General features: G+C 36.3%; 1 protein-coding gene across 1 annotated transcript; it reads left to right on the top strand.

Moving 5' to 3' along the window:
• Window positions 1-495: 495 nt before the first annotated feature.
• LOC119817940 (prolactin-7A1-like) lies at window positions 496-10,328 on the top strand. Its single transcript, XM_038335411.1, has 6 exons — window positions 496-526; window positions 4,518-4,687; window positions 5,479-5,562; window positions 6,799-6,906; window positions 8,593-8,772; window positions 10,113-10,328. The coding sequence occupies exons 1-6, from the start codon at window positions 496-498 to the stop codon at window positions 10,326-10,328; spliced, it is 789 nt and encodes a 262-aa protein (XP_038191339.1).
• Window positions 10,329-10,719: the final 391 nt, after the last annotated feature.

The raw sequence follows: 10,719 nt of genomic DNA, 5'->3' as shown, positions 1-10,719 counted from the left end.
CCAATAAAAAAATTGCAAATGTTAAACTGTTCTGAAGGAAGACTGTACCTATGGCCTTGTTTTTTGGTGCTCAGAAACAGTGACGTACGTATGTGACCTTAAGTAAGACACAGTGACAGAAACACTTAAGTATCCTTAAAAAAAAAAAAAAAAAAAATTTAAAAAAGTGAAAGTCTGTGACACAGAAATTTTGCTGGGGATGGAATTCACAAAATATTTGAGGGAGACATTGTGTATATAATTATTTGTAGCTTCGTTTTGGTCCCTAGACGTAGCCGCAAAATCAAGTAAAAAGGTCATACTGACTACATGCGTCATCGTTGCTATGAGGCTGAAGAGTCATCTTGTCCTTACCTTCATTCCTGATCTTTCTTTTTTTGCCTCCTACAGGATGTGGCCTTGAGGATGGTTCACTGGCCTATTTATTGGGGTGGAATATTTACCGGAGGAAGGAGTGCAGTGAAACAGCCCAGCTGTGCTAAGAACTCCCCAGAGATGCCACTGTCTTTCTCTCGGCCGTGCTCCTGTAAGTAACTCTTTTCGTGGACTTTTAAATAACCAAGGACATTCCATTGACTTACAAAATCTTTTGGACAATTTATTTATTTGATGTCATTTTTACAGATGCTTATTTGTTCTTGTCTAATCAGGACAAATAAAATCAGATAAAGCTGAGAAATTCTTTCCTGTCGCTGCTCTAGAACACAAATATGCTGCACACACTTAGATCAGTATTTGTTAACCAAGTCTTCATTCCATGAGACACGTAGACATGTCTAGAGACATTTTTATTTCTAATTGACTTAAATAGAAAGATTGATTTTTAGTATCTGGTAGTAAGAGCAAGTATTTTGCTTATATGACCAGGGAATGAAATGATCAACATCAAAAAATCAAATTACAGAATTTGAGACATTTGACTAGAATGAGTTAAAAGGAGACTGACTACTATTTTTTTTTTTTTTTTTTGGTTTTTTGAGACAGGGTTTCCCTGTAGTTTCTAGAGCCTGTCCTGGAACTAGCTCTTGTAGACCAGGCTGGCCTCGAACTCAGAGATCCACCTGCCTCTGCCTCCCGAGTGCTGGGATTAAAGGCGTGCGCCACCACTGCCCGGCCCTAATTTTTTTATTAACTATTGAAGGAAAAATGGACCATGTTCTGGTTTCTGGATCTCTGCTATAACATGCTTAATTTGAATGAACTAACTTAATCATGCTTTCTAATATGGGGACTTTGAGTTCAAGAGTAATAGACTAGTATCTATACAACTCTAAATTTTTTACTCAAGTAAAAAACATTTCAAAGGAGATATTATGGTAATCTTACAGCCTTTTCTTGATAAAATTTATAAGTATATAGATTGATAAGAAACATGAATTAGATTTTATGAGATAAAAAAAATCCAGTATCATTAAATCTTTGTGCAATTGGAGGTTTCTCCCCTACCTGCCAGTTCCCAAATAACCACTTAGAGGTTTAATATTACTTATACATGCTGTCTTGATGACTCAGGTTTATTATTAGCTAGCTCTAATATTTAAATTAACCCATTTCTATTAATCTGTATATCGCCATGTGGCTGTGGCATTACCTCATTTTCTACATGTCTGTTTGTAGGAGGCTGACTGGCCTCTCCCAGACTCAGTCCTTCTTCTCTTGTATCTCTGCTTGAATTTCCTGCCACACTGTATCCTGCCATGCCATAAGCCAAAGTAAATTTTTTTTATCAACCAATGAGAGCAACACATTTTCATAGCGTACAGAAAGAACTCCCACAACAACTGGTGTTGTATTCAGGAAGTAGTCTCCTGTGCCAATGCATTCAAGGCTACTTCCTGGCTTTTCTTTGATCATCTTCTTTGTAACTGTATTTATGTAGAGGTCTTTGATCCATTTGGACTTGAGCTTTGTGCAGGGTGAGAGATATGGATCTATTTGCATTCTTCTATATGCCACCAACCAGTTATGCCAGCACCATCTGTTGAAGATGCCTTCTTTTTTCCATTGTATATTTTTGCCTTCTTTGTTAAAAAAAAAAAACAACAGGTATTCATGGGTATATGGGTTTATGTCAGGTATTCATTCAATTCCATTGACCCATGTGTCTATTTGTGGTATAGGAGGTCCTTCTATATTTGTGTTGCTTTCCTTGGTTAATAGGAAACTGCTTTGGGCCTGGTGATAGGGCAGAATTTAGCTCCCATTAGCTCAGGCACATTGTCTAAGTGGGTGAACCTCTCATGGTCTTGACTTCCTTGCTTATACTCTCCCTCCTTCCACTCTTCAACTGGACCTTGGAAGCTCAGTCCAGTGCTCCAGTGTGGGTCTCTGTCTCTGTTTCCATCTGTTCTATGGTGATATTTAAGACAATTATCAGTCTGACTACAGGGCAAGGCCAGTTCAGACACCCTCTGGGCATTTTTCTAGAGCCAGGTTTCTTGCTAACTCCCCAATGGCTCCCTCTACCAAGATATCTCTTCTTACTCTCATCTCTGTCCTTCCTCCATCTCAAGTATCACATTCTCTCAAGCTCTCCCCAACCCTCCTCTTCTCCCCTTCCTTCTACACCCACCCCATGCTCCCAAATTTTGCTCAGCAATCTTGTCGGCCCAATTTCCAGGTAGATCTATATATGTTTTTCTTTGTGTTTACCTCATTACTTAGCTTCTCTAGAATCATGAACTGTAAGCTCAATGTCCTTTGTTTATGGCTAGTATCCACCAATGAGTGAGTACATACCATATTCATATTTTGGGGTCTGGGTTACCTCACTCAGGATAGTGTTTTCTAATTCCATACATTTGCATTCAAAATTCAAGATGTTATCATTATTATTATTATTATTATTTTACTGCTGAGCAGTACTCTAATGTGTAGATGTGCCACACTTTTTTTTATCCATTCTTCTGTTGAGGGACATCTAGGTTGTTTCCAGGTTCTGGCTATTACAAATAATGTTTCTAGGAACATTGTTGAACAAATGCTTTTGTAGTATGATTGAGCATCTTTTGGGTATATGTCCAAGAGTAGTATTGCTGGATCCTGAAGTAGGTTAACTCCCAATTTTCTCAGAAACTGCCATACTTATTTCCAAAGTGTTTGCACAAGCTTGCATTCCCACCAGCCATGGATGAGTGTTCCCCTTACTTCACATCCTCTCCAACATAAGCTATCATTGGGGTTTTTGATTTTAGTCATTCTGACAAGTGTTAGATGGTATCTCAAAGTTGTTTTAATTTGCATTTCCCAGATAGCTAAGGAAGTTGAACATGTCCTTAAGTATCTTTTGACCAATTTCAAATAGTCATTGAATGTATTCTTATACCAGCTTTTACTCATCTTTTATTCCAACACATGTGGCTTGTGCCTATGCTTGTTCTCCCAACTCTTATGGATTGCAGTGCCTGCTTTTCCAACTGGTGTGTCTTGCACCTGTACCTGTATAGTCAACTGGGATTGCAGGGGAAGTCTGGCAACAGGGAGGATGTTCAGGTGCATGGGATTGGACAGTGGAGTAGGTTTTGATGGGGCTACATCCAGTGGGTGGTGGACATTTGATTACAGTCTGGAGGAAGGTCTCTTACCTGCCTTCAGGCCAGTGGGGACTGCACCAGAGCAATCATGTTTACTCTTTTAATCCATGAAGATAAAAATGAAAGCTACCAAGCTAACCTGTCAAAATACACGCATTTCTTTCTTAGTTTGGAGTAGTCATATTTTCTCTCCCCATCTTATGCAATAACTTCTGATCCTTAGGTGTGGGTTTTATGCAGAGGAACATGTAGATTGCTCTGAGGTTGCATCTCCTAGGAAAGTCAGAGGCTATACCCACAAAGTCTCACCAGCATGATTCCCTAGTCACCAGATGAATAAAGTAAAAACAATAGGTATTCTAACATGGGTGAGGTAAAGTCCAGGAGGTCTCCAACCTACACAAAGAAATACAGTCAACTAAGGTGAAATAGTATTCCCCAAGGGATAAAACACACTCTTTGGTTATCTAATACTGAATGGCACTGAAAATCTTACCTAAAAGTAACTATATGAGTTGCAAATTATATATATATCAATGATTAATGATAAAAAGCAGCCATAAATTTTAAAAAGAGCAAGGAGAATTATATAGGGTATTGCAAAGAGGAAAGAGAAGGGGCAAATGATGTAACTATATCAATTTCAAAAATGAAAGAAAAAATCTTGTAGGAAGAGATACTTGAAAACTGACATAGATTCTTCATAAATTTTATAATACTGTACCAGCAATTAATATGATCTTCTGATGATGAAAATTTCATAGTTATTTTTGATATTAATTCTTGACTCTGGAAAGTCTCTAAGGTCTGATACTATCTATGTGTGTGAATGTGAGAACTGAATTACATTTTCACAGTGAAAAACATGTTTTCACCCCTATAGAGTATCAAGTCAACAGGAGAAGGCTTTGGGAAAAGATGATGTAATTTCTTTGTGATAATGTTGGATGAATGGATCTGAATGACTCTTGTTTCTTTTATTAGGGGCACTTCTGGTGCTGCTAGTGTCAAACTTCCTTTTATGGGAGAACGTGGCCTCTGCACCTTTGAATAGCAATGAGACTGATGACCTACACCTCAAGGAACTCTTTGATCATGCAATGCTACTCTGCCAAAGTATCAGTGACCTCAACATGGATTTGCCCAGGATATTTGTAAGTACTTCACTTATGTCTGTTTTACTTAATTTTTCATAAACCAACTAACTTCCTTGTCAAAGATTGTCCTATACCACATTTATGGTTACCATGAGCCAAATTTCCTTTTTACCTTACATAAAGGTGTATGGCAAATAGGACACTTTCTAATAACAAGATAAAACAACATTTATTGAAAAGCAAAATAAGGAGATTGGAGTAAATTTTCTGAAATCTCAAAGACTTTTGAAGAATTCAATAAATCTTGGAATTTCCCCATATTTATCTTTAAATTTTCTTACGTTTTAATTTGTGTCAAAAAATTTCTAATAAACAGAGCTGGGGAAGAGGTCTCACTTCCTTACCTTGTTTGCTAGAGGCACATCTCTGTTAATGTCTTTACTTAGCACACAGCATACATCCAATAGAGGAGAAATATATTACAGTGAGTAACAAAAAATGAACAAAAATAATCTAAATTGTGAAGGTGCAGCAAAAGAAAAAGACAAGCGAACAACCAGAAAAAAATATGAACAAACACAAGAATAAGCAACCAAACCTTCACTTCTCAAGCTTTTAAATGCTGGAAGTTCCTGTTTAAAAAGTTATAAAGCATGAGTTTATTCACTTAGAATGCAAGTTTAGAAAAGAAGTGAGTTCTCTGTTCCTGAGAACAATGTGTTGGTTAGTCAAAAATAAGGAGGAGAAAATACACAAGGATTCTGTATAGAAATTGGCAGCCAGAGAATGTCTCCTTTTGCATTTATGTTGTCTTTTAACTCACTAGTTTTTTCTCTATCCTGTCTCAGACCGTCAGTGCGTCATCTGCAAAAGTTTCTAATAAATTTGTAAGTACCTCACTTACTTCCATCTTCTTTCCTCTAAGTCTTCGTGTTAATATGACTATGCTTAAACTTAGCATAGGAAAGCTTCAAATCCAAGTTTCAAATAATACACCTCCATGAGTAAAACAAAGTACCAACAACTGAAAAGTAGCATAATAATGGGACAGCTCCAGAATACTGGTTTGTAAAGCATATAATGATTTTAAAGGTTATTCTCTTTTTGAAAAATTTGTTGATTATTTTAAAATATCCTTGCACTTGGAACATAATACTTTAATAGTTGTATCCAAGAAAGAACTCAGATTCCATGCTCTTCCTTCTCTGAAGCCAGATGCCCTAGACATCTTTACTTAGCACACTGGAGACATCTAATAGGGAAGGCGTGCATGACAGTGAGTCACAGTAATGAATAGAATGAATATAAACTGTGATAATCCAAGGAGGGGAAAAGCAAGAAACAATATATTAGCTTCTCATAAACTCTACATCCTGAGGATCATATTAAGTTTTCTGGAGCACAAGTTTATTCACTGGGAAGGCTCGTTTATAAGAGTCAGGTTCTCTTCATGATGGCTGTAAGGTGTCTGTCCAGGGTCAGTCAGGGTCATAGAGGAGACACTAAACATGGCTTCAGTATAGAAATGGGTACCCAGAGAATGTTGCTTTTTCTAATAAAAAGGTCATCATGTTGTCTCTTTACTCACCATATATATATATATATATATATATATATATATATATATATATATATTTTTTTTTTTTTTGACATGATCCTCATCTGGATTCAGATAAATTCACCCTCAGGGTCATCCAATCAAGTAAGTGCCACACTTATTTCTGTTCTCCCTCACGGAAGCCTTCATTCTAATGACGTTACCTGAATTTACAAGAGAAAGTGTTGACGACCAAGTGTCAAGTAGCACAGTGTCAAGTATTAACAGTTGAATCATGCTATAACATTCTTGCACTATTATACAAGAATGCTTCCAGCAGTAAAAAGCAAAATGAAATTTCAAAACTGCAGGGAATCTGATTTGAAATAAAAAAAGAAGAAATAAAGAAAGATATTTAAAATGTTTTACATAATTTTTTTTATAAATTTTCTTACTTTCTAATTAACATTTATAATTGTAAAATCACATTGTTAAATTTTTAATCTTAGCTTTTAAGCTGATTTCATTTTTAAAAATCACATATCCATTGAGTGCATTAACATTCTCATTGTGGCTTAATTGAGTTATACTTAAGACACAAATTAACACAATATTAATTTTGAATATACAGATGCTTGAGTTTCTTCGAAATCAGGAATTCCTGGTTAAGAATCTCATCTCCTGCCACAATTATTCCATCAAAACACCAGAAGACATGGATGAAGTTCAAATGATCTCTGTAAGCCTATAGTTGTATTTTTTTTTAAACCTAAATAGCTAATAGAATACACTGACTTCACTTTGTCATGCTGTGGGGCTTTGTAAGTACTCTAAGAGATGTGGAAATCATGCCTACATGAAAAAGATTTGAGACTGAACAAAGAAAAGTCCTGCTAGATACTTCATGTTAAATAAGCAAATGCTAGGTAATGTTGTAGCAGGCCTATAAATTATCCATTAAGAGGGTTTTAGTTTAATAATATCTCACCACATGACTTTACTTAATAACTTCAATTACATTTTGTCCTTGTATGTTACCAGTGAATGGGTCCCCACTAGCAAATCTCACATTATTTACTACCATGCTGTCTTCTTGATTTTCAAGACTCATCTGATTGTACTTCTGCTTCTTACTCTCCCATTTATTTCCTCACAACTTCAGTCATTTTTGTCTTAACTGTAAGCACCTGAACAAGAGAGCGCTACAAACACTGTCTAGTGCTCCTCAGGGTGAGCCACGCCCCCAGTTGTGATGAGCAGGTCTCTATATCACTACAATTCTACTTTTCAAGTGTTACGTTCTTTCCTAATGCTTCTTTTCCATAACTTATCTTCAAGTGAACTGACTTAGGTATCGTGTGAAAATGAGAAGGCAAATGAAGGGAAAGGGTGTTTCTAGATAGGTACTCCAAGGCTGAGCACTTCACAACATGCTTTGCTGACACTGTTGCAATTAGCACTCACAAGAGCTAGCTGATTTCAGTAGCACGAGGCTTTGAAAATTTTACTGAGCCTCAAGAGTCAGCTTTCTCTGTCAGAATGGGTGCTGAGTTCCATGCAACACAAGTCCTCGCTCTTATTCACTGTGCAGCAGTGGTCCCAGGAGACTGCATTGCCAGCACTTTGAGATCTTGTTCTTTCCTCCATGTATTTTTCTTGATTCCATCACAATATCCACTAAATTTCGCTGCACTCTTTTCATTGTCTCTATAATAACGAAAAATATCAGTACACAAACCCTGTTATAGCAGGAATGAATTTCATGTAAGATCTTGGAACACACCGGAAATCAAAATTCTATTATTTCTATTTATGCTGTTATTAAGGACAATGGCATCCCATTGTTCTTTACTTATATGTTCCAAAATTGTGCTGATCTGCTACAGACAAGGAGAGGGAGTTACGTTGAGGAAACCATACCTATTAATGCCAGGTTGCATTAATGGAATACTTTTACTAATATCTTAAAAAAAACACCTAGAAATAATAAGATTTTGAACAACTTAGTTTATCTATGTTATAAATCTAAGTTAAATTTTTCTCCATCTACCCTGGGGGAATCTACTTGTCCTGAATTAGAACACCTACTAAGCCCCAACAAATTCTTGGGTTCCCCTGGACAAGCAAAATAAGGAACCTTGAAAGAGTCTACAAGGAGATCAGCTTTTTATGTGGAAAACACAACATGATCAATCAAATGGGTTATTGGAAATAATAGATATATACATAATTACTTTATGGTGGCAAATTACAGGTTAATCATTTTTACATTCATAATCTATATTATTTTTATTCCCCCAAAACATACCACCTTCCCATAAAATAACAAATAGATATTTAATACACAGGTCTGATAGAAAACCAAAGCTAACTAATCCTTTTTTATTTCATGTATTAATATAACTGCTGAAACATGTCTGCTTAGCTCGAAGACTTTCCAAAACTGATACTGAGTAGAATGCAAGCTTGGAATGACACTCTTCACAACCTCCTGATCATACTTGGAAGTATGCCAGGATCACACAATGATGTCCTGTTCTTAGCCAAAGACATTAGGACAAAAACTGCAGAGCTTTTTGAAGACACCAAGGGTATACTCAGCAAGGTGAGTAGTGTAATTATTTTTATTTTCCTCACTCATGAATGATATGACTTCTGGAATGAATAGTAAGTCTTGAAAACTCAATTTGCATGAAAAAATTTGGTGTCCAATCTTGGAAACATTCTCAGAACTAATGGATAAACAGTAGAGTTCAAGTTTTTTTTTTTTTACAGTAGCTTCCACTGTACCTGTAACTCTGGGTAGAGTAAAATATTCCTGACTACTTCATTAGACTCTCTTAACACTATAATACCTTGCCAATCAGCATGCATTGCAAAGTCAAACCCAACTCTGTGCTCAAGTATCAAATCCTGTTTCTTCTCTTTCTTCAGAGGCATTAAAGACAGGTTTCATCTGAAGTAGATTAAATGTAAGAAAATGTGTTCACACACATCTTGCTTTTACTCCATTGGACAAAACTGATTTTTTTTTCCATTTTGTGTCAGTTATCAATTGCAAATAACTTTTTAGTTAGGTATAGGACTTTGTATTTACTTCCACATCACAGTCCTGAGATTTTGTCTAGTTTGAACCTGTGGAAATTTTTTTTTTTTTTGGTTTTGTCGAGACAGGGTTTCCCTGTAGTTTCTAGAGCCTGTCCTGGAACTAGCTCTTGTAGACCAGGCTGGCCTCGAACTCAGAGATCTGCTTGCCTCTGCCTCCTGAGTGCTGGGATTAAAGGCGTGCGCCACCACCGCCCGGCGAACCTGTGGAAATTTTATGCATCCTGTCAATGTCTGTGAGTTTATGTGTGTATCAGTCCTGTTGTATCTGGAAGAAGCTGTTTTCTTGATGTCAGTTACCATTTAGCCTCTTACAATTTTATGCCTCCTCTTCCATGTAGATACTGGATCCTTGAAAGGAGGGATTTGAAAAAGACATCCTATTTTAGACTGAGAGGTTCAGAGTCTCTTAATCTATGCACATTATATAGCTGTGTATCTCTTTTTAATAACTACAGTCAAAAGAAACTTCTCTGATGGGGACTATACACATCTATAGGTATCACAATATTTTAATGCTATATTTATTTTAATGAATAATAGTAGTAGGTTTCCCCTAGTTCTTTGACCTATCTAGTTTTAGGTTCTAAGCCTCATTAACAGCATTAACAGTGCCAGGTATGGGTTACATCTTATGGAGTTGTTGCTTAGATCCAATCAAAGAGTGGATGGTTCCTCCCAGAACATTTTCGTCACCCTTGCAGGCAGGTATCCTAAAACAGATACTTGTCCGCAAACAGCTTAATAGTATTATTATTTCCTTAAATGTTTTTTTTTTTGACATCTAGGAAGGAAATACAAGTTGTGTAAATAATAACTGACCATCCTTTTGGTCAACAGATTTATGGAACAACAGAAAATGTGGATTATACCCTCTGGTCTGGTCTTGAAGACATTCAATCATCTGATGAAGACTCTCGCTTTATTGCCCTTTGTCAATTATCATATTGTTTGCACATGGATTTACAAACAGTTGACCTTTCTCTCATGATCCTGAGATGCATGGTGCTTGTTGATAGTGACATATGCTCATCCACAAGAAATGGAGATTCATGATGTTGCATCCTTTTAAATAGCCTTCGTGTTATACATTTTGAAGGTTTGCTTGGGTGTAATGGGTTTCTTTTAAAAGAAAAATAAACATTGCATATATGCCAAAGTTTAGAAAGATAACTTGTTTGTATCTTTTATTCATTTAGTACTAAATGTGTTAACAATTTTAAGAGGCTTGATTGGCTATTGGAATAATTCACAACTTACACTAGAGTCACACTAAGTTAATATTGATGTTGATATAGTTATTAGAATCAGAGAGTAAATCTGCAATTAGAAGTTTTTCCATATTAACAAGTAATGAATTATTGGACTACCTCAAAAAAGTCATTCAGCTTGCAGGAACCTATACTGTTGCCCCATGCCATAGCTACCCAACAGGTTCTGCCAAGCC

The sequence above is a fragment of the Arvicola amphibius genome, chromosome 6 (assembly GCF_903992535.2).
Source record: "Arvicola amphibius chromosome 6, mArvAmp1.2, whole genome shotgun sequence".
NCBI lineage: Eukaryota > Metazoa > Chordata > Mammalia > Rodentia > Cricetidae > Arvicola > Arvicola amphibius.
Note: the sequence above shows the minus strand (reverse complement) of the source record. Positions and strands in the feature narration are given on the sequence as shown.